Source organism: Athene noctua, chromosome 1, assembly GCF_965140245.1.
Source record: "Athene noctua chromosome 1, bAthNoc1.hap1.1, whole genome shotgun sequence".
In the NCBI taxonomy this organism is placed as follows: Eukaryota; Metazoa; Chordata; class Aves; order Strigiformes; family Strigidae; genus Athene; species Athene noctua.
The window spans coordinates 242162388-242186391 of record NC_134037.1 but is presented as its reverse complement, the minus strand read 5'-3'; the positions used below and the strand labels follow the sequence as shown (position 1 = coordinate 242186391).

At 43.1% G+C, this 24004-nt stretch overlaps 1 protein-coding gene across 3 annotated transcripts in view; it reads right to left on the bottom strand.

The window, feature by feature from the left end:
• Window positions 1-22882, bottom strand: part of FLT1 (fms related receptor tyrosine kinase 1) — a 116343-nt gene extending 93461 nt beyond the window's left edge. For all 3 annotated transcript variants that reach the window (XM_074914774.1, XM_074914793.1, XM_074914784.1), the window contains exons 1-3: window positions 22586-22882; window positions 6889-6985; window positions 6367-6587 (exon numbers count right to left, since the gene is read on the bottom strand). In XM_074914774.1, the coding sequence (XP_074770875.1) occupies window positions 6367-6587; window positions 6889-6985; window positions 22586-22643 (376 nt within the window). In that variant the 5' untranslated portion in view covers window positions 22644-22882. The remainder of the gene's footprint in view (window positions 1-6366; window positions 6588-6888; window positions 6986-22585) is intronic.
• Between the last annotated feature and the right edge of the window lie 1122 nt (window positions 22883-24004).

Below are 24004 nucleotides of genomic sequence, written 5' to 3'. Positions count from 1 at the left end.
AGGTTACCTAAATTCAGTTTAGTGTATTTTTAAATTGTGCCTGGAATTAATGACTGTGTGCTGGTTTGACTGTTCCTTACAATATCTCCCAGTTACAGTCAACATGAAACCACAAAGAGCATTCATGAAATCACAAGATCCATGAAGGTCACTTGCTATATTGTTAAAGAACACAAATAGCAGCTTTTTTATTAAGCTGGTTGGCAGCCAGATACAAACTTGATAAGAGACTTAACACAAGCAATTATGTCTGGTATCAGTAACTTGTCTAGGCTATTTATGGGGTTTGCACAAACAACTAAATTAGCCAACACTGAACTGCCAAATTCAGAAAAGATGGAGAGGTTCTTTGTTTCCACAAGCTTCAGCTACTGTTCTTGGGTTTGGGTTTTTTTTTAATAATCTGAGCTATGTAAATCAGAGTACTTACAAATACATTTGCAAGAAGAAAAGTCTCTGCAGGAAAATCTGAGCTCCTTGAAATCTCTGAAAGCTTGTCCTCTGAAGTTCTTTGAAAATAACTACTTACACTTGGCTCATCATTAAGACTTTTTTCAAGCTAAAAGAGCCAAAACAATTCCCTGGAATTCACATAACACCCCTTCCCTTACGCACCTGAAGAGGACCAAAGTTTTTCCTAAAGTACAGACATACAAACTTCATTAAAGTTAATGGGCCAATTGCCAAATTCCCCTTTCCATTGTAGGGATTCACCCTAACATTATTTATCCCAGCTAAATTAGTAGGGCTGTTCAGAAGCAATTCAAGGAGAACCCACCAAGAGAGGGTCTCATCTCACACATCTAAAATATAGACATTCCTCACTGAGTTAGGTGACCAAAATGCTAGTGTTGTCACTGGGGAGAAAGGGGGAATTCTGCCATGGGACTCATCTGACCTGTTTTAGACATCTCTTTTACAATGAGATGAATCATGCCCTAGGAAATGCACCTATTCAACTTGCTCACATGTAGGTTTCTATATTCCTTAAGAAAAAAAATCCCATTCTGTATGTCTGGAAGCACAACACTTATCTGAAAGAAGGGCTCTTCCACTCTTCCCTCTTCTTAGCCTGTAAAATACTACTTTTCAAATACAAATGATTACTAAACCTTGAAGGAAGACTTGAGATCTAAATTAATAATCACAGAAGTCCAGGAAAAAATAAAAAGAATATACCTGGAGCACATTCAGACACAAAGTATTGCTAGCATAATTGTACAGTGATTTTTGTTTGTTTTCCTTTAGGGCTAGTTATACTATGCTATCACTATGTAGGCCCATAACACACATAAAACATGGTTAAAACTCTTAAGGAAAAATATCCTTACCCACATTAGTCAGGAAATACATACTAGAGCAATTCCGATGCTCAGAAAGCAATCTTTAGAAAGGCTAATGGACATTAGGAACACTTTTTCAGATGTATCCCTCCCTCATGATGGTTCATCTTGGAAATGTATTTCTGTTTCAGTAGGAGCTATAAGCCTTGATGAGGACAAAGGATCTTGGAGGGCTTAGCATATGGCCTTTGATGCTGCCAAGGCATCCACATGTGCTCCACTCAACACAGTGTACTATAACGCGAAGTCCACGTACCCGTCATGACAAAAGCACAGCAGTTATAGGGGATTGACGTCAGCAAGTCCTAGAGGGCTCTGTTTTGCAACAGGAACCTCATTAGACACTAAAAATGTGTCTGCATACTTGATACAGCTGTAGCATAGTTTAATTTCAACTAGCTTCCTTTTCGTATCAGAAGCATTATCGTATTATTGACTCTGACAGTGTAAGCCAAAACTGTACTACTGATACGTTAAAACTGTGCCGAAAGCAAAGACAGAAAAAAGGCACAGGGGAGGAAATTTCCCAGGCCTCAGAAGGTTCTTCTGTCATTATCTTGTTTCTGAATAAGAAGAAGAAAAAGGAAAAAGAAGAAAATCTCCCTTTCAGGGAGTTTTGTCTTACTGCTTTTTTCACCTCTTGAATTATTTTGACTTCAATGCTTCTGATCATAAGAGACCCTTTTGGGGAACTCTTTTGATGTCCTCCCTGTTCTGCAGCATAGTACCTTTAGGGTTACAGGAGTCAATCCATTCAAGCTAAATCTTAAATTCATGTCAGTTCTGGGGCTGTATCCAACTATCTGTCAACAAGTGGACCTCCCAGGGAGATGTCATACACTCAGCACTTGCTGAATACAACTCCAGAGTTTGAAAAAGCACTCAAAACCCCAGATGTTTTGGCACTTCAAAGGCTTACATTTTGAGCTATTCACTAATGCAAAAACATTTTGGACTGTCCAACCTGAGACACATCTCAAGTCAAATATCCAAAACTAGTGAACATGTTTTACATTCTAGGCATTTGTGAGTACAAGTAATCTCAGGACTTGTACCTTTCATTACCCAGCTCTGATCTGTCTCACCTGACTTAAACCATCTAAAAGCAAGACACCTATTCTAAAGCTTGTTCTCCAGATTCCTTGTAAAGTCAGTGATGAGCAACACATATCAGAAGGTCCTTTTTTTTCCTCTGTTAAGTACAGAAGAGAACAGACAACTGACTCAGCCTAGAGGTCTGATTTTAAAACAGATTTTGAATGGTGCTTGACTGAAGTACCAGTACATGTCTCATTTTGCAAGGAAAAGTATGTGGTTAGAAGACATGCACAGCAGGATTTTGAGGAGAGAAGGAGAACATTGACTAAGAAATGGGCTAATACCCTAAAGCCAAGTACAACTTCACTTAGAGAAGAATTCTCTGTTGCAGCAGAATTAAGACATTACTCTTGTATACTAATAGCTGAAAGCTGTCTTCATCACAGGAAGTAACAACACTTCAACTTGAATCGGTTTGTTTAAATTCTTGCAAAAATCTAACCTTGATATATCAGTGTAACTGAACTTATATGCTTTTCCTCTGTCATATCATGGGAACAACTAATCAAAGGCAAGAGGTGATGAGAGTAGAGAATGAAGAGAACTGCACATTTTTTAAGAAAGTGAATGAGCCCCAGCAACTGGAGAAGAGTGTCCTGGAGATACCAGAACAAAGGCAGGCAGAAAGAAAAGCCTTTAGCAGTGTCCTCAGGGAAATCTACATAGGTTTCAAAACAGCCTGCTGATAATTTGATGTTTCTTAAATGTCTTTATTCTGTAATTATCTCTTTTCAAGCAGAAAATTCCCCATGCCTCACTTCAATGTACACAGTGAGCGTTCATTACAAATCTTTCCATTTTACTACTGGGCTGCAGCTGTGTAACAAAACAAAGATCTGAGCACTTTCGGGTCTGAGACAGTGAAGAAATTGGCAAAGAGGCTTTGCTTCATTTCATATTTTTCCCATGGCTCATGGTGGAAGGCAGGCCATCAGTTTTCTTAGAGCAAAGTCCAAGGCTCCTAAGAGAATTCATTTCCCTTGCTTGATGTCTCAATTCCTGAGCTGTGTGTGGTCAAGAGTTGCTGCGGCACACGCTCTGCGCTCACTCCCGTGTGCAACTCAGTAGTGACCTCTCCAGCTGAAAGAAGGATGGTGTCAAGACTAGTTCCAGCAAGAGAAGTCACCAGCCTGCCTGTTCTTGATCACCCAAAATCAGCACTTCAGAAATGCTTCAAGTCATCCTGGGGCATGTGGGACTTGTAGTCTCCTTCTCATGGTCCTGCATCATGTTTGTCTATAGAAGCTCATCTTCTACTATAGCATACACTCATTACTGAAGCAAAGGACTTACTGAGTTTTTTGTTGTTTGTTTTTTTTTTTTTTTTTTTTAAATCCAGTTCATATTCAGTATCACTCTAATTACGGAAATGAATAACATTTTAAAAACAATAAGTGATGACTTCCTGTACAAACAATATCAACTTTCCTGATTTGGATTTTATGTTTGTAAATAGCAACTATTTGTTCTCATCTGCAGCATGCTAAGACATGGGAAACAAGCACCTCAGTGATCCACATGGAGCTAATATGGGAAATGGACTGACACAATGTCCTGCCACAGGAAACAATACAAAACTAGGAGGGACCCAAATTTTACAAATGTTTATTTCCTAAGCACCCACAAATTCATTTAAAACTAAACTCAAGAAAGGTACTCTTCATGGAGGATTTTGTAACCCCCATCTCACCCCCACTTGAGCCAGATAATTGAATTTCAATTCATTCACAGAAACAATGACTCATATTAAGATATTCTTAAGTATTCTCTTTCTAAATGCTAATGCTACATGGACCAGAAAAGGTGAGTTTTGGTACTCAGTATCATGTTTCTTTTCAATCTACTGAACAACTCTTCCTGAAATTGTAAATTTTTGGAGGACTTTATATACCTTTCCACACCTTAGGGCAGAGTGACACTTTCAACAGGCATTAAATGAATAGTTGCTTTGCAGCCATGCTAGTTATCAGTAGTTTGCCCAAACTGTCATATGTGCTTTCTAGGACACAATCAACACTTGAGCATTAAGAAATTGGTTTTCAATCAAAAGGATCACCAAATTCAGAAAATTAAGAAGCCAAAGAATTATAAGATTGATACAGGTTTGTCCCTTAAACATTTTACTGGTTTTTGGCAAGTAAGGTAGGAGAAGACACATCAACATTTAATGACCGAATGTCCTTGAAAAATCAACAAAACTGAGACACTCAGGCAGTCTTCCTTAACTGATTACTGTGGGGGAGAGGGGGGAAAGGGGCTGTCCGAAAACTAGTTCTCCAATGATATGTTTCTCTTGCATCACCATGTGAATTAGGCAGATAACCTTGGTTCAGACATGTCTAATCGAGGATCTCTTTCAGATGCAAGTAAGCTACATACAACTTGGGAAGCAGTGAAGAGTTAGAAAGACTGGTTGTGTCTTCCATTTGTAAAAATTCAGGATCCAGAAAAATTAACACTTCAAACAGGAAAGAGACCAAGCAAATGTAAAGGAATCTCTTATATCGTAAAGACAGTTTAGCAGAGAGGTTCTCAGTCAGAGTCACAACCATCCTTGTTTTTCTCATGTGGTGAATGGAGACGATTGTGGGTAGATCTCAGACAGATATGACATGCAAGGTGGGAGGTTCAGGAAGGTTCCATGATGGGAAACTTGCAAAAGTCATCCAAGAAAACCGTAAGTTTTCCTAGGCAGCAGGAAATATTGGTCACTAAATTAATAACATGCTTCAGTTATGCTTCCAAAGATGCATCTGTAGTTGGATATCCAGTGAATTATATGAAAATAGTTGCGTGAGAAAAACACTGTGTTATATTTCAGATGAAGGAAAGCAGGATGAACAACGTGAATTATCCAATAATTCTCAATAAAGCAATACACAATAATGGGGGAAGCTATCTTATTTTATATAACTGTAGCGAGAGGTCCACTTCATTCAGCTTTTTCACAGCACCAGTCCCACTTTTCATGTCACAAAATGAAAACAAAAGCTAATTCACTCTGATGTGAACTCGTTAGAAGAAGCAGACACGTAATTTGGAAAACTTCCAGTTGCACATTCTCTGCAATATGGGCTTCCAAAATCTGTGAATCCTGATATCTTAATCTATTCATTTTATTCAGAAAAAAATCAAGAAAAACTAAAATATAAAATTAAATCCCTACATTGTTTTATAATTTCTTCCTTTATTATTGTGTCTATTGAATTCAACTGTTCTGAGAAGTATCTGATTAATATCCTGGAAGAAAACAGGATCAGAAAGCAATTTCTGTTATAGTCTAACTGACCTAATTCCAGCATTTCCCATACATTACACAATACTTGTTTGCTGAATACATTTCTGTGTTTAGTTTGATTTCATTTATTCTAGATTTTTACAATCTGTGTTATGTGGACTAGAGAGTACATTTTTGAATGTGACTTAACATGAAAACAGTAATTTTCTACAGCATGAGATTATTCAATGATCTGTATAGACAGCTTTGGGATCCTTCAGCTGCCTGGAAATCTATACTCGTACACAAACAGGTTAAAGTGGACATTGTACCAGATACATGGTTTTCAGCAATCATCATCCAATTCTATAAGATATGATTTCTCTGATACACATTTCATAGATTCACTTTTAGTTTACTTCCATGTGGAGTTCCATTTACTCTAGTAGACTGGTTGGATTGTCTTTTTCTGTCTTCATTTTTGTTCCCCTAACAGATAAAACACTAGCAGTTGTATTTGCAAGCTCTGAGAAAACAGATTTTATACATTAGTTGGTAAATTATCATGACATTTTGCAAGGCTGAAAATATCAATGATCTGAAAAAAAAAAAAATCAGCTGTATTTAACCACAGCTGAACTGCCTTATTTATCCATTTTGCTGTACTGAAGTGCAAGTACCAAGAAGTGTTAAAAAACATAATCTTACCGTTAATAAATACATAGACTGTAGATTCCTTCTTCTTTTTTGCTGGACTTGTTGGGTATTTGCAGCTATAGTTTCCAGTGTCACTTGCTTGAGTTCTGCTCAAGGTCAGACTGCTACAGGACTGCTTCCCATTCCTTCCACAGGCATATTTAATTACTTTCAGCCTTTTGCTATCCTTACTTAGCGTTTCAGGCAAAGTCCATGAATGAACCATTTCCCCCCTGCAAATACAGATAAGGAAGCAGAAACAATTATGTTGGGCTGCAATTATATAGCTCCAGTTCCCAAGCTTTCTTTTTTATTATATCAGGCTATTTCTGGGGTTCTCTTTTATCTTGTTTTCCAAAAACAACAACAGAAACAACAAAGAACTATTAAACAATTGCCATTGAAGTTCACTCCCCACCTTTCCCCACAACATAAGGTTTCATTTTTGTCTAATTTCAGTTACAAAAAAAAAAAAGAAAGCATCAGGTGTATGAACTCCCAGCCAAATTATCAGAATCAAACTCAGCTGGTTACCTGCAGGTGAGACTTAAATTCTGGCCTGCTTGAACAACGTGCTGTGTGCCATTTATACTCAGCTCAGGAACTTTAAATTTTGATCCTGAACTAGACCCTAGAAAAACAAAGAAAAAAAACCAACATTAACAATGACAAATCATCCTGTTCCCAGTCCACTCACATTTATGATGCTATACTGGAAGAAGAAAGCAAAGAAAATGGGTTGCCCCCTCACCCCACACACTCTCTTCCTCAGAGGAAAAATCCTGCTCTCAGGACTCACATAATCTTCCACAAGAATTATTCAGGACAGAAAGTAGGGAAGAAAGCCATGCAAGTTTTGGTCAATGACTTTGCTCTCTAGTTGTTCACTGAGCATATCATGAAGAAAGTTCAGGACCTTGCAGCTACACATTTAACCAAGGAAGCGTCCACTCAAGCACTGCTGGCTGCATTTCCTTAGGAAACACGACCATGGCAGCCCCTTCAATGGGAAGGGCAAAAGTCAGCTGCTTCCATGGCAAGAGCCACGTACTGAGCTCTAAGATACTGAAGTCTCACTCAAACAACTTTCTGCAAAGCTGGAGCTGCTCTGGAAGGAGTGAAAGGGGATTAAGGATCTTCCCTTCCTGACTGAAGGTCAAGCACAGTTACCTATGGTCCCTCACTAGCTGCAGGCTTCCTACCAGTGAAGTGGTGTCAAAAGGTAACTGGACAGTTCTACAACAAGATCAAGGCACCCTCCAGACCAGATCTGCTGCTTATTGAGAAAGCAAGCATGCCAACACGGCCCTGGTCATGGCCAGGCCATTCTGGTATGGGTCAAACTCTGAGTGTCAGTATAACATGAAGAAGGTAATTTTTAGGAAGTCCATGAAAAAGCCCCATGGTCAGAAGACTGGAGGAACACCAGACCTTCCCTCTCATCAAGGCAGCAAGTGCTGCAAAGGCATAATGTTTTATCTTTGCCCCATAATATGCTACGGCCACAAAAAACTTCATGGCAATCAGACAGAAATGCATGCCTTAAAGAAGAAACAGTCCTTGATCCATCCCATTGCCCTCTCACTGACAGCAAAGTGTTCCAGAAGCTAGGAACAAAACAAGAAAATATTTTGAAACAGTTAAAGTTGAAAACCAGTTTAAGTCTAAATCCGGACCCAAGTGCAGTTTGTGAAGAATTCAGTGTTGTGAGAGAGGAGCAGAAAGTACTCCAGATGACTTTACTCCAAGAGAAAGTATTTCTTTGTCAACTTACAAGAGAAGCAGCATCACGTAAACAACGGTAATGCAGATTTTCCACTAGAACTCAGCCAAGTACAGTTTCACTTTAGCTATTTTAAGCCGTTCCAAGAGGTCCCTGCCACAGCCAAATATGAACAGCTGTATGCACCAAACATAGTAGAAATACGTGAACCTTATTTGAGTGTTGTGCATCACCCACCGGAAAGGCCTCCCTCTGTCGTTGACTATAGAAGCAACTTTTGGACACCAACTCCATCTGAGACTGGTGACTAAATTTCTGCTGTATAAACCCTCCAGAGTCAATGGCTGCTCCAAATTAAGCAGCTTTCACCCAGCAGCAGACGTAGCCTCAGATTAGAGGATGAGTATCAAAACTTTGTTCTCAGATGTGGACTTGGAATCCTTCAGTTTGAGAAAGGCCTAGGAGCCATGTCTCCACTTTTGGAGAGAGATGCTACAAGGATTTTGTACAAAAGGTAAAGGGGCACTGCCCTCATCATATGGTTTTGCAGGTTTCTTTATTTTAAGGAGCCAGCTGTGCTCCATTTGTAAGTATTTCCTACTGATTCCCTATAATATTGGTGAAGACAAGAGGTCTAAATCACCTTCTGGGATTACCTAGCACAACCCATGAAAAGAGGTAAATAACTGATTGGGTCTGCAAAACTGTTTGATAGAGGTCTTCAGAGACATGTTCTCTTCCTTAGCAGTATAGGAAATGTCCACTGTAGGAGTTAACTAACTTCTAACTAACCGTTGGTATCTAAGTTAGTTACATTTATCTGCATTTTTCTTTTTAGCCCTCTATAGCTTATTTGAGCTGTGGCTCCAGTAGTTTTCCTCCATATATTATCATCTATCCCTATTCAAGACAAGATTTAAAGGGTACACTTAAACATAGACATAAACGAAAGTATAGCTCACTTGAACAGGCTTCAAGCAAGTGCACAACAAGTTTTCAGAATAGAGTGGTCTTCTCAACTGCACCACAAATATTATTAGAAATTTGAATGGTGGTTACTGTAAAAATACACAGATTTCCTCTGTGATTTGTCTAGACAATCATACTTCTAACTAGAAATTAAAATATTCTGACAGCTGTTAAGAGGGGAGAAAAGAGACGCAGCAAATTTTTGAAGAAGCAATTTGTTATATGATACATTGCAAACATACATTTTTCTCACCTACCATTTATGAAATGCTGTGTCTCCCATGGAATTCACTGTGCTTTTATGGGATAGCATCCACAGATGCTTACAGTCAATAAGTCTACTCATTTGTCATTCTGAAATAACGTCCCTGAAGCTAAACACTGAGAAATTGAGATAAGACATTACAAGAGCTTAGCAGCTTCTTGAAGAGCAACCCAGATGCTTTAACTGAGAGCGTCTGTCAATGTCCTCCAACTAAATAATCTGACAGTTTCATGAAACTACCACGTTCCTGTATTTAATTTGTATTCCTCTTGTCATCCCAGAATTGGAGGCTCAGATGATCCCCCAAGAAGGCAATGTTTATATCCAGCTTTATGATTCTTGTTCCTAACTTCAGGGGGAGACCTGGCTGCAAACTTCCCCGCACTGCTCCTTATTTCAGGCTCTAGAAAAGCTGAAAGAATGCAACGATGTTTACAAAAGTTCAATATGTATGAAAAACCATCAGTAACAGTCTGCCAGAGGAACCCATCAGGATCAATGCCCAGCTGCTAGAGTTGCAACACTCAACCCAGTTGCTAGAGAGCAACATGTAGGTTGCTTCCAGTGTAAAAATGATGGAAAGGTGGAAAATCTATGTGAGTGACAGGTGCTGAGAGCAAGGCAGGAGAGCAAGTCTGCAGTGGCTCATCACGACTGTGGTGCTGAGTGTATGGCTTCGCTCAGCACTGGCACCAGCACCCTATCCAGGAGCAAAGCCAGCCATGCAGCACCATGCCCATGCCTGACCCATGCTGAGACCAGGAGACCAGCCCTGGTAACGTAGGCTGCTGCTGTTTTCAAAGTCTGTCAAAGGTGAAGGGCAAGAAACCATTATAAATGTTACAAACTTTTCTCTTGATAACTCTACAGTGTTATAAGCAAAGATGTCCACGTGAAAATCTCAATACCTATCTTAAAATAATCATATAAAACAAGACAGCCTGGAAGCCTGTATGTCAGAAAATCTGCCTCAGAGTTATTAAAATCAAATTAAAAAAACCCAACAAAACCCTGCAGGCAATAAAGAAACCCATATATACTGGATACATAATCAATCTGTTGCCCTTTTACACATATGATGTATATCTAAAAGACACCACAGTATTTGTAAATATTGTGGGTGGGATCTTAAGGAGTGCTTAGTGTTTGTCTAACTTTGCTCCCATTGATATAAACCAGAGTTTCATCATTGATTTCAAGTACATTTTAGACATTTAACTCCAGTAGTTAATCATAATAATATTCAAGACCTAACATCAGTGTATTTGGTATGATGTATCAGATTGGTTATATATTCATTTATTTAGCTTTTCACTGACAAAAAGCTGAAGTAAAAAAATCTTATTTTGAGCCAATATTGTTGCTTTGCAGTATGTGCAACAATGCTTTTATCAGCAAGATGCTAAGTCTTGAAGAAAAATAGCTTTTTTTGACATCCTATCTATTCATGGGTCATTAGCTTCCTTACGTTTTTAAATGCTTCTGAACTGATGCAGAGTACAAATGCAATAGAGTTTGACATGTTTACCAGAAAAGAAAAAGGAAGGAGAATAGCAGGGACATTCCTACTGTCAATATTTAGAAGCGGATTATGCCTTCTCTGTACCTTCTCTGGGCATTTTACTTGACACTGTCTTTTCTGAAGGGTCATGGCTCAACAGGACGCATTCACTTATCATTGTGCCTGTCACTAAGCGACCATCAGCAGCCTACCCTCACACTGACCTACATTGGGGGCTGCAACTTCTTTTCATGTGACAACAAGAGAACTAATTAATCCTGATAACTGAGGAATCTCCTTCCATAGGGAAAGGGATGATTTTTTGGGGCATATTCTATTTGTTTCAGAAGGCTTATTAGATACATATGAAAGTCAGTCAACAGTGTTGCTTAATTAATGAGCAAATATTAATTTAGACTGCAAAAAGTTAGCCATTCTGCCTAAAATAAGGGAAGAGCAATTTATTTATTTATTTATTTTTAAAGAAAGCAGAGGGTATAATCTGTAATTTGCCAGGGAACAAAAGAATAAACTTCTTCAACTATTTTCTGTCTTACAAAAAAAAGTGATCCTCTTCCTGAATGAAGTAAACAAAAATTTGATCTGTTAACCAAAAACATTGATTACAAGTAATTTAAAAAAAAAAATTAGCATGCATATATTTTTCAAATATGATATGTGGGTTCAGTTCTACAGACAAATCAGTAACCGTGCACACATGATAAGCCTTTCCAGCTATTTCAGCTAAATCTTGATTTCTCTTAAAAGGATAGATCTGCTGAACTCAAAATCAGGACCATTCTGCATTAGTATCCCCATTCTGGTTTTTTTCAGTTTCTACTTTTAAATTCCCTTTTATACACTGTGAATTTCTGCTACCTTTGACTAAAGAAAGTAATCCCAAAAGCTAGCTTTATGGTTTAGTTAAAAAAAAAAAAAAACAAAACAAACAAACAACTAAGATATATTAGAAGTTATTAGAAATTTTCTTGAAGTTAACAGGCATGGTAGTTTTTTACTTTTAACATCTTATTAATAATTTGAGGCTGAGTGTCTTCCAACCACTCCCGTTATCCTGAACATGTTGACTATCTTTTTTCACCTGCACAATGAGAGGTTAAGGAGAATGATTAGTTTATCTTTGCAACTTCAGTGTATACAAAGAATCTGACCTTCTGGGTTTAAAGTGCCATCTGTGGGCAATAAAGTTATCCATCATGAGTAATTGTTTCAGTCATTGTTGGATTTGCACGTGTTTTAAGGCTTGTTAAACATAACTCACCCTTTGTGGTTTTTAACCATCAAATATAATTTCCTCCTGATTCAAACATATTCAGCAAAAATATATTTTGTAGCGAACACTCCTGCACTGGAAAGAGCACATGTGATTTCTGAATAGGGCCTTCAACTCTCCGTGCTTCTTAAAACACAGGTCATCCAGTTCAAATGCACCCCAGGACTTTACACTTGCTTATGAGCACTTCTGTATGAGTCATCCCATCGAAGGGAGTGGGAATACCCACAAGTGTGCAACTAATAAGCAATTACAGAATTTGTTTGAAATGCTTAGGAGCATGGTAGTACCCAGTAGGTTGACCTTCAGTGAGTCTCCAGTGAAAATCTGGGGTTGACTCTGATCTGCAGCAGCTCCTAAGCCAGAACATGGCTACCAGCTAACCTCATATGGGATATATGGCTTTACTCCATTTCGTAAGGAAGCCTGGGATATCAGCAGTTTTCTGTATTTCAGAGCTCTTCTTGACAAACCTATTGTATTACCATCTCTTCTAAAGGTACTTCAGGCCATTCTGTGAGTAAATACAACTACTTTTTTCAAACAGTTGTACCTATCCAATTACATCATTACCCCACATTACTTTAAAAAACAGAGAAAAAGGACTTTGTGATCAACCCTGAAGAGCCATTTAATGTTTTGATTTACATCTGACCATAAGGAGGAATGTTGACCAACGGGTCCTCCGAGTTTAATCAACACTGAGATTCTTAACAGCATCAATACTTGCATATATAAGACAGGCAAACTTTTAAGCAGAGTTGTCTCAAAATTTTAGTGGTGATTGGAAAAAAAAATAATTTTTTTTCCTGATCCACGTGTGAATGTCTGGCCCAGTCCCACCACAGGACTAGAGGAAGAAGGGATTAACCTGGATGATGACGCTTTACTTCTGTGACTGCTGGTGTCTGGGAAAAACTGCTACTGGAAGAAAAGACTCTTCTATCTCCCTGTCAGCAATAGCTCCCATCTCATCTCTGTCACCAGGTTTCTAGTGCTTAGGCACAGGCAATGCAGTCTGGTTCCTGCACCCAGAGGTAAAAGCACCACCTCCATTGACTGTACTTTGAAACAGCCTCCAGGAAAGACGTACAGTGTCACACCTGAGCCACCCTGAGATTCAGAGCACTATCTCCAGGTCTTTCAGATGCCATCTAGGTCCCCATTCTAAAGGAAACCTCACAGTCCTTCATATATATAATTTCACACCACTTCTCTGAAGCAAATCCAAGCTTCACGCCTGAAGTCTGCAGAAGAGAAACTAGGACAGCTAATCTGTGAGAGAGCAAGGTGTGCTTTTGTCCCAGTCTGACATTGACAATCATCCATATGAGCAAGCTCATGATCTGAGGAAGCAAAATGTAACCACTATTTCTGTCAAAACAGAACTTTGAAGGGCAATTAAGAGCCATAGGGACTTGCAAGGGTTAACAGACATAGGTCCTTGGACTGTAAGGTAGCTCTGTCTGGATTTCGTGTTGGCTCTTGTGCAAAGAGAGGCATCGTGTGCTGGTACATAGCTGGCAAACAGAAAAACATTTGGGGCAGAAGAGCCAGCTCAAGCTGTCTCACTCCTCAATGGATCTATCACTCACATATGCTTCCGCTGTGACTGAAATGTGTTCTTGTTTGCTTTCAAGATCAAGAAAACTGTTGGAAGCTATTTACTTACAGAGTACACGTTGATGTATAAAATTCAACAATTCATAGGTTCATCCCTTTCAGATCCAGAAGGGACATTCCAATTATCCAGTCTGATGTTCTGCAACACATGCCGAGTGATTTCTGGATCAAATACTTAAGTCTGATTAATCTCAACTACAATTTAATAATTTAAAATACCTGTAGGACATAACAGCCTGCCAAGGAAATCGATAGATTAATGGATGAGGACCCTGGGCTTGCTGTATGATACAGCATCATAATAGAGTCTGAACAGCAATAAAGCTTATCACAGCAGGTTAGAAGAGTCCTAGGCAAACTGTAATGCCTTGACCCTGACTCCATGCCCTGGAACTAAACATGGCACCAAACATCATCAGGGCAAATGGATATGCAGCTGCCCAAGAAAGGCCTTCACAGGCACAGAAAGATGTGTATGTCTATTATTTCAGCAAGTGTGTTCTTTCCCTCTCAGTTCTGGATCTCAGAGCAAGTGGTAAGAGTTTCTTTACTATCTGTATGCATTTGCTGTCCCTAGATGTATATACACACTGATATAATATTAGATGCTATTGAGGCAAAGCAGAACACCCAGTAGCTAAAAATAAAGCACGTACAATTCTGATAGTACTGCATTAACACCTCTGAGCAGTACACAGTATCATGTCAATACGGTCAATAACTGTAAATGTAAACAAGTATGTATTTCCCCAGCAAGTGCCAAACATTTTGCCAGTATTTCCCCTAGATGAATCAGGATGTGATTACAGAAACCTGTGGTAAAGCCACTTTATTAGAGAGCAAGGGATTTTGTTCATTTAAAAATTTAGATGTAGAAATGTAACAACCTGAAATTACAGTTGATTATTTGAAGTAAATCTGGCTCCAGTTATTACCAACTGAAATTACCATTTCCCATCATACCTGGGCAGCCAAGGCCACACAGTTCAGCCCGCCGTGCCCATGCAACACCTGCTTGAAGGCACTTGCTTCACCAGCTCATCAGAAGATTGTGTCCTGTCTGTCCTAAAGTCACCAGGTGACTTTTGTGCATGAGCATAGGCACTTTACATAATGCCAAATAAAAACAAATTTCAAAATCTAACATTCAGAGAACTTGAGAGAGAAAAAAAATGTGTTTCTTCCTTTATCCATCCAATTTTAATAACTCTAGAAACTTAGCATCTGAAATGAGCACCTTTGCTACTATCTAGCCTGGTGAAGGTGCTCATTTCATTAGCTATATAAGGAGAAATCAATTACAGAGGAGAACTAAAACCAGCCATAATTGTAAACTTTTTATTTCCCATTGAGCATATATAATTGAAAATGGGAATCCAAATGTACAGTCTAATGCCTCCATTATGAGCCCTCATGGGATCACCCACCTTAGTAAACCACATCAAGGGTGTAAAATGCACATATATATATGGTGTGTGTTGAGAAAAGCAAGAGAAATATCACAGTTGTGTCCACCTTACTCTGGTCTTTGCTCCAACAGAGTGAACACCCACTTAAAAAAAACCCACCAGGTCTTCTGAGGCTGTTCTCAGCAAGAACTGGTTATAGCAGAGCTGGGCTGCAGTGATACTTTCACACCACACTTGGCATAGGTCCATGTGGCTTACATATCCCTCCATCTTGATGTGCCTGTCCTGACCCCTATGGGGAGATCCTACTCAGGCCATTGCAGATGAGAAGTGGTTGTGAATCTATTATCCACCCATCCAGAAGTGATGCCATGTGATCAGCCACTGGCATTCACCCAGGTGTATGGTTTTGCACCTCCATACACAACTAAGCCTGCGCTTCTTACAGGAGTGTAGGTAGGTCTACCCATATTACGTCTGTGAGCCATCAGATCTACTCTATTGCTTCATGTATTCTAATTCCACTGTGACAGAACCCAGCACATAATCATCAGTTCAATATTTTTTGAGAAAAGTTTATCCCATTAGCAAGCCTAGCAGGAAAGTACTGATATAACAAAGCAAGTACATTAAAAAGAGACACAAAAATAATTAAGAATTCCTATACAGAGTAAGGAGGTACATTCTCTTGACCAAATTTCTTTACCAACTTAATACTTAAGATTTGCTATAGATTCTCTAGTGAGACAAATTAAGCAATATAATAAGATTGGATTGGAAGACTTTCATATAGACAAGCTGCATACCTGTCAGTAACCTGCCAGCTCACAGGCCTGTCAAATGCATCTGGGACTGTACTATTCATTAAGCTGTGCACACAGGAATAAATTAGGGACTATATAAAAGAAAATGTAAAGCAAAGTTGCAGGATTTCCACTTTGCTGAAGGTTGCTGGTTATAATTTCCGATGCTCCATCATTACAGATGAACTGTCCTGTAATGCTCCAAGACAAAAAAAAAAAAAGTCAGGAACTGACTTTCCATCCACCCTACTAAACAGAGCCATAGGCAAGGGCCCTGGGTTCAAAACAAGAGAAAACAACTAATGCAACAAAACAATTTAAACTAGAGACGTTAAGAAGAACCAGAACAACACACAGAGTACTCCCTTGCAATGGCTCAAGAGGCTAAACCCATTCTGCATCTAAATGACATCTAAACCACAAAGTCTACAGTAGGTGCACATGCAGAAAGCTTCTGGCAAGCTTGCCAGTGGCTCAATTTATACTACGAAATTATAATAATTAATACTTAAAACATAGATTAGGAGGAATGTTAAGTACAGCACAGCATGAAACAAAGTACAGTGGGTTTTCAGCCCAAACGCTACCAGTACAACAGAGGAAGAAAATTCTCTGCGTTATAAAAAATAATGCAATTTAGTCCCACTATGTTATATCCATTTGCCAAAAACACAGACAACTTCTAAATTTTGGCAGACACTAATTTTAGTTTCCTTGATCCTCAGTCCCACAGTTTCTTAGTAAGTACTAGTGGATTTTAAATCATAGTGCAAAAAAATTTCCTCTCTGGAGAATTTTATCAGATAACTGCTTCCTGCAAGGTTCCTTGAACCCCCCTTGAAGATCAGATGGTGGACATTGTTGGAGACAAGACACGGAGCTAAATAGAGCCCTTGTCTGATCCAGGATGGCAACTTTCAGGCTTCTGTTAACGTTAGTCAGTCCACGGTGATCCTGATGAGAGGTTTTTCCACAGAGGAATGACAATGGGAACAAAAGGGGCAAATTCCTTTGCTCCGTGGCAGGGAAGAATCCCACAGGAAGGACATTTAAGCAAACTATGTGAAATTGTGAAATTCCTCTCATGAAACGCCCTCACACTCATCCCTCGCCTCTCCCCACGCGCTAAGCAGGGGGTCCTGTTCCCAGATCATGGGCTTCCCAAGGGAACTTCTGAGGAACAGAGACATCTGCTCACGGATCCCTGGCTCTGTGACGGCCACCATGCCCTGCCCGCTCCACCCCCACTTCCAGGCATGGCACAGAAATAATGTCACTGCATTGACACAGCATCTTCAACACACTGAAGTCCTAGAAACAGCTTCCTTCTAACGACTTCCCCATCCTTCAGCTGCTTCAACAGCAAACAGCACCTTGTTTCAAGGCCATAGCTTCAAAAGAGGGAATACGACTTAAAAGGGATTGCATTTAGGAGTGATTAGCGCCATATTTCAGAGAATGTTGAAAGAGCAGCCCTACAGTCTAGAAAAGTCATGCAAACAGAAGTCAGTGTCAACCGCATCATGCTGGATTGTGCTCTGTCTAAATATGCTATAGGGGTGACTTAACATTGTGAATATGGACAAACTGATTTTGGTAATGAAAATCAACTGGGATTTCATGGAAAAACAATAGATAGTAAAATCAGGTCATCATCAACATGAACCTTTTGCTTCTCCATTAACACAAGCCAAACAAAAGTCTGGGAAAGACGAGGAATAAATCAGTTAACTGTTTCACAAGCATCTATAATGGTCTTGAATAATACAGATGTGTCACAAGCCACATCACCCTGCTCTTCATCTTTAGGTTGGCAAATTACTACTCATGGTGCCACAAAAAAACCCACCAAATATACCAAACACTTAATACAGAAGAAACAATCACCCACATTCCCAGTCCAAGTTTCTCCATATATCTCAATGGCTCAAGACTTAAGTTTCAGATAAAAGTACCTCTGAAGTGCATAGTTTCAAATCTCTTCTCCCCACACCCTTGTGTTTCTCAATCTGTTATCGCTTTGCTTAGTTCCAGCATGAGTTCATTCTGCCAGTCACAAAAGGCATGGTACTAATGACTGTATTTTCACTTTTCAAACTGCTGTTTGCAGCATATCTTTCTTTTCCTTTTAACCACCAGGATTTATGCAGTACTGACCTCTAACCATGGGGGAATGAAACTGAACTTCTGCATCTTGATGGGAGAAAACTGTCCGTGCACCTTCCTGCCAATCACTGGACGAATTTTACAATGAGCGGTTCCCACAAGGTGGATTAAGAAGTTGGGTCATTCCCAGCTGGAAATGCTTGGGAAAGGTTGTTTCTCAGCTGCAGGAATACGTGTAGTAAGGATGCATCACAATGGCAAAGAGAGAAGAGCCTGGTGCTGTCCATGGGTGGAATTCATGCTCAAATATACAAGGAAATATTTCCCCACATTCTTACAAATACTGATAGAGGGAAAAAAAAGAGATTGTTGAGGTGGAAGTGAGATCTAAAGATAATGCATGTCTCTGGAGGGAGCAGTTTGCTTCTTGAAGGTCTCACACCAATAGGAGAGACTGGCCTCCAAGAGCAGAGGTGCCTGTGGTTGGGCATCCTACGCTTCATGGCAAAGCTGCTCTTGCAGCAGTCTCGCTTCCCATTCCCTCTGGGGCTGCAGCAGGAAGTCCCCACCCCTAACTCTGGGGGAGGCAAAGGAACAATTTTGCTGATAAATCCCCACCACAGCCCCACTGGACACAGACTTCTGAAATGTCGAACCTTAACCCTCATCAGCTGAGTGTCTTCCTTTCCCAATCTCAGTCGGACATGAAAACCAGCAAGTTGATAAACATTGTGCTTGAAGTTTCCAAACCACATTAAAGTGCAAGGACTCAGCAACTGTCCTGAAAATCTGGACAATTTCCTTTTGTCCTATACACCCACACAGTGTGAAGGGCTACTGGTTTCAGTCTTCGAAGCATCTGACAGAAAATAGGCTCAGCTTGTTTGTTAGTGTTCACATGTAAAAAAAACACCACAAAAAAAAAAGTCTTCAAATCTCCCCAGTGGCAAATTTTTAGGGGTTTAAATGTATTGGGCACTTTAGGATATGAAGACCTTTACTAGGGCACAGGCAAAGTCCCAATTTCCTCCAGCATGAACCGCAAATCTAGAATATACTAGCCTAGCCCAAAGGAATTGCTCCAGATTTACACCAGCTATAAGAGAATGAAATCTAGCTTTGTGTAGAGCATATGAGCAAAACACCTGTTTGGTAAAACATCAATAAGTGACATAAGTGATTTTCTTCAGCAATGACAGAAAATTCGATACTTAAATCTCACGTATACATTTTTTTAAAACCTGCATTATACAGCAGTGTCTACTCTTCTGCCTTATGTGAATGTAGTCTGTAATTTTTAATGGAGCACAGTTTCCATGAAGATCCAGAAGAAGTTGGAAACCCAGTTTTTCTGAATGCCATTAAGATCACCAGCCCTAATCCCAAAGGTGACCACTATAGCCCTGTGTCTGCGCAGCTGTTTCAGATGAGTACTCGAATCAAATTGAAACCTCAGTGTATGAACTTCCTTCTGAATAGCACTTTTGGAGAAGTCAGGTTAGTTATTGCAAGAAATTAACCTCAGCGCTCATTATATTTGACCTGGAATTTCTTCCTTCATTTTTTCCAGCTGACCATGAAGTTGAAAAGTCCATCATTCACTGGGGATTTTGATGATCTAGTTCCAACTGGAATAACAGATTTGTGTAGCACTGTTCACAGACATGGTTGTAATCGAGTCTGTTTACCTTCTAGCTGCTAATTGTGAGGTATTGCTTCTGTGTGGAAAGCTGGAAATAGAGCCAAATTATCAATTTATGTTTCTGGAAATGTGGCCACATAATCCTCAACCCAGGCTGCAGAATCTGATCTTTTCAGGGTTTAAACCCAGTCCTTCACATTCCCAAATGCTATTGATTAAAATTATTGTCATACAAAGTCTAGGACTGGAAGATTGAACTTCATTCGCCAACAACAGTTTCGTGTTGACAATTATGTGTATAGTCTTTAGCATAAATGTATACAATACAATTTGTGAAATAAATATATACGAACTATGAAGGAAAGATATGCAAGTACTATGCAAAACACAGACAAAAGTATTGTTCTTTCCTATGATAGCCAATATATGCATGTGCACAGAAATACAAGAGAGCTGAAGTGCCCAACAGTCACATGTCAAAGAAACATAATTTCATTAATCTAATTTTTCAAATGGGGACTCTCACAGTTTGTAACTTAAATGTTGCTTTGGGAACATTTAAATTATCAGACATATAAACTAAAAGACTGCCTTCTGTTGCTTCCTTATGAAGCTCTCTCTAGCAGCTCCTGATCCACTGACTATTTCTGTGAATCCCCTCTAGTACCTGTCAGTAAATGGAAGCTCAGCAGACACCTGCAGAGACTGAATTACAAGAGTGGATCATAAGGCAGGATGAACCAAGTTTCACAAAGAACACTTGAAATGGGAAGTGCTGGACAGCCTGAGTAAGAGTTTTAGGTAAATAGGCAATGAAGGAGGGTGAAACGGGAAGAAAAGCATAGAGAGATGCACGGTACAAAACATCCCACCACTCTGCCAATAACTTTGAAACTCTCTATGCAAATGCAAAAGTATGGAGAGTTTTACCACTGACCCAGATAAACCACGATCAACCTATCTGGGATGTCCAAATGATGCTGTGCAAGGATGATTTTTCTTTCCGAAAAAAAGAGAAAATGGAACAAAATCAATGAGTGTGAAAAAGTCTAAATTCTGATTTGAAGCACAATCTCTGTACGTTTAAGGGGGGGATACGAATTTCCAGCAAAACGGTTGTAAAAGCCATCAACCAAACCACTGAGAAGCATCTTTCTGGTGCCTGTTGCCGGGATGTATGTCCTCAGCACCCAGAGAACCAGGCTTTCCCCTAAACAAGACAAGAAGTTTTTCCTACTGGAATTGGTCTAGGGTGCTCATGTCCCTCACAGTCCCTTGAACAAACAGGAAGGTGAACCAGGGTCTCTTAGAGCCCCTGGCTCAGAGTCCACCTTCTCCCTGGGCCATGGGTTTGCCATGATATGCGCAATGGAAAACCTTTCCGACAGGAAAGAGGAAGCCAGTCCCCTAGCATAGCTGGTCACCGCAGGAGCCCGTGTGGGAGCCGGACGACGAAGTTCAAGCTCAAGCTGTGAAGGAAGCCTGGCAAGGATTGGAACCCACATTTCCTGTATCAGGGTGTGTGTCTCATGCCTGTGCCTGTTTCATCCTGGGCATAAGAGCCTCCTTGGCAGAGACAAATAATGTGGGGAAATTAGCACTTTCCTGAAGGAAAAAAAAAAAAAAAAAAAAAAAAGAAGAAAAAAAGAATACCTATATATCTATATCAAAGTTGATGAATCAGCACTTCCCGAGCAGGAAAACGTCTCGTCGGGGCGGCCCCGCCAGCTCTCCTCCCGGGCAGCCTCGGGACGCGGCTGCCGCCGGCCGCAGGCACCGCGCCGCGCAGGGCCGCCGCGGAGCCGAGAGGAGCGAGCCCCGGGCCCACTTGCGCGGGGGAGCGTGGCGGGTCTGGCGGCCGCACCGCTGACCGCAGAAACGCGGCTGCTCGGCCGCCGGCCTCGGCGCCTGTCCCGGGGGAAGCTCGGGTTTTTCCTTCCCCACCCGGCGTTTGCTCTCGCTGTCAGCAGCGGTGCTGCGCGCCGTCTCCGCGGAAGCTGCCCGCGGCCGCGCCCCGGGGTGCACCTGGGGACCCTGTGCGGGACACGGGGCCCCCGTGCGCGGAAGGGCTGCGGACCGCCGATCCGCTCTGCTCCGTGGGGCGGCCCCACGCGTCGGCGGCCCTGCGGTGCGATGAGCACACGCGGGAGCGGCCCTTGCCCGGCCCCTACGCACTCCCCACCACGGCCGGCTCCTCCCGCAAAGTAAAATAAAACTGGATTCAGGAAAGCGAATCTGCACTGATTCATCCCGACACACGCAGCGCTGCGGGATGCAGGCGCCGGAGAGCGGCTCCATCCCACTCTCCAGAGAGACCCACGCCGGGTTCTCGCTTGGCCACCCTCCGCAGGCAGCCCCGACCGATGCTCCGCCGTCCTGCCCGGGCGAGGGGCAGCAGAACCCGGATTTTTGCGAAGGAAACGGGCACCTTTTCCGCTTCACGGACAGAACTGGGAGAGGCTGACACTTGGAAACAAAGCGGGGAGGAAAGCAGCCTGCCCGGCAGCCGAGACATTCTTTCTTTCCGCGATGCACCGGTTGGGACATCTCCCGGAGCGGCTGTCTCCCGCACCCGGGAGAGGCTCGCCTCCCCGCGCCGGCACCGCCGCCTTGCCCGGAGGAGGGGAGGCACCGCGGCTCCGGCACCCCCGGGGCCGCTGCTCCCGGGGCACACCGCCGGGCACCCGGAGGCTGATGATCGCTCGGGATGCGGCGCTTCGCCGCTCTCTCAAAAGCGGGGATCGCCTGCCCCGTCCCTGCCCAGGGGAGGGGGCGGAGGGGAGGCAGGTGCCCGCCGGCTCCAGCCGACGAGCGGGGTGCGGCGGGAGGCGCCGCCGAGGAGGCACGTCGCAAGAGCGGGGGCTGGATGGGGCAGCGGGCCCTGGAGGACCTTTACCTGCGAGCAGGAGGGCGGCTCCCAGCAGCACGGTCCCTGAGAGCAGCTGGCGGGGCATGGTCCTGCCCGCAGGAGCGCAGGGCTCTTCCCCTGCCGATGGCGGCGAGGCAGAGGCAGGGGTAGGGGCAGAGGCGGCGGCTGGGCTCCGACGGGCTCTCCTCGGCCCTGGGCTCCTCCCGCGGCGGCGGAGATAACGGCGCAGCGCGGCGGGGGGATCCGCATCCAGCAGCCCCCGAGCCCTCCCCGCCCGCCCCGGCCCGCGGAAAGGGAGTGTCCGCTGCGAGCCGCCCTGCCAGCTTCACCTCCCGCGGACATCAATTACCCGCCAGCCCCAGCCCCGCTGATTTATAACTTCTCCACCCCTCACCGCGCACCCCTCCGCCCCCCCGGCCCACATCCTCCGCCGGGAGCACGCCCTCCCCGGGACGCGTCCCCCGCCCGCCGGCGGGCACGGGGCTGCTCCCCCGCGGGTCTCCCGGCCCCCGCGGAGCCCGGCCGTGCCCTCCCGCCGGAGCCCGGCGCTGGGGAGTTTCCAGCCGCCGGGGCGGCCGCGCTGCCGGGGCGGGGAGCGGGACTCGCCGCCCGCCCGCCGCCGCGCTCGTCCGGGGCAGGCGCGCACCGGACCTGCGGTTCCCGGAGCAAGCGCTGAGCGCTGGAGATCCCCGTCCCGCAGAGTCCCTCTCCTGCTCCGCACGAACACCCCGGCAGCGCCGCGTCCCGTCGCCGGCTCCTGGGCCGGGAGCCAGGCCAGGCCAGTGCCGCCCGGCCTTTCCCCGGCAGCCGGGCGCGATCTCGGGGAGCCCCGAAACGCTGTCGGGGGCGCGGGGCTCCTCTCCCCGCCTTCCCTGGGGAGGTGGAGCGGCGGGGCAGCCTGCCCTGTGCGGGACCTGACCCGGGCCATCACCGGGTCCCCCTCCAGCAGCGCCGAGAGCCCAGAGCAGGGAAGCCAGGAAGGGGCAGCACTGGCCGGGATGCTCCAGGAGTCTGCCCTGCCAGTGCTGCTGCCGGCCTCCACTGACCCTGTGACATCCAGGACCACCCTAGAAATGTATTTCTACTCCCTATGCACTTACCTCATGCTTTCCATACGTGTTTTATTTTTTGAAAGACCAGAAGAGAGCCCGTGACAGCAAAACTCAAGCCCTGTGTTTCCACTTTTCCTCTGTGTAGCCAGAGAAAGGCTGTTGGGTGAGTCAGATATTTGGTTTGACCCAGTATGGCCCTTCCTATATCTTTATGCCATGAAATAAGTCGCAAGAGTGTCTGCACCAGGCAGGTAAATGTGATCACCCCCATTTTCCAGAATAGGAAATGGAGGCACGTAGAGAGGTTAGGCGGCTAGTCCGAGGTCATAGGAAGCTGGTGACAAGAGCCAGAAATAGAACTCAGATCTCCTGTGTCCCACCAGACCATCCTGTG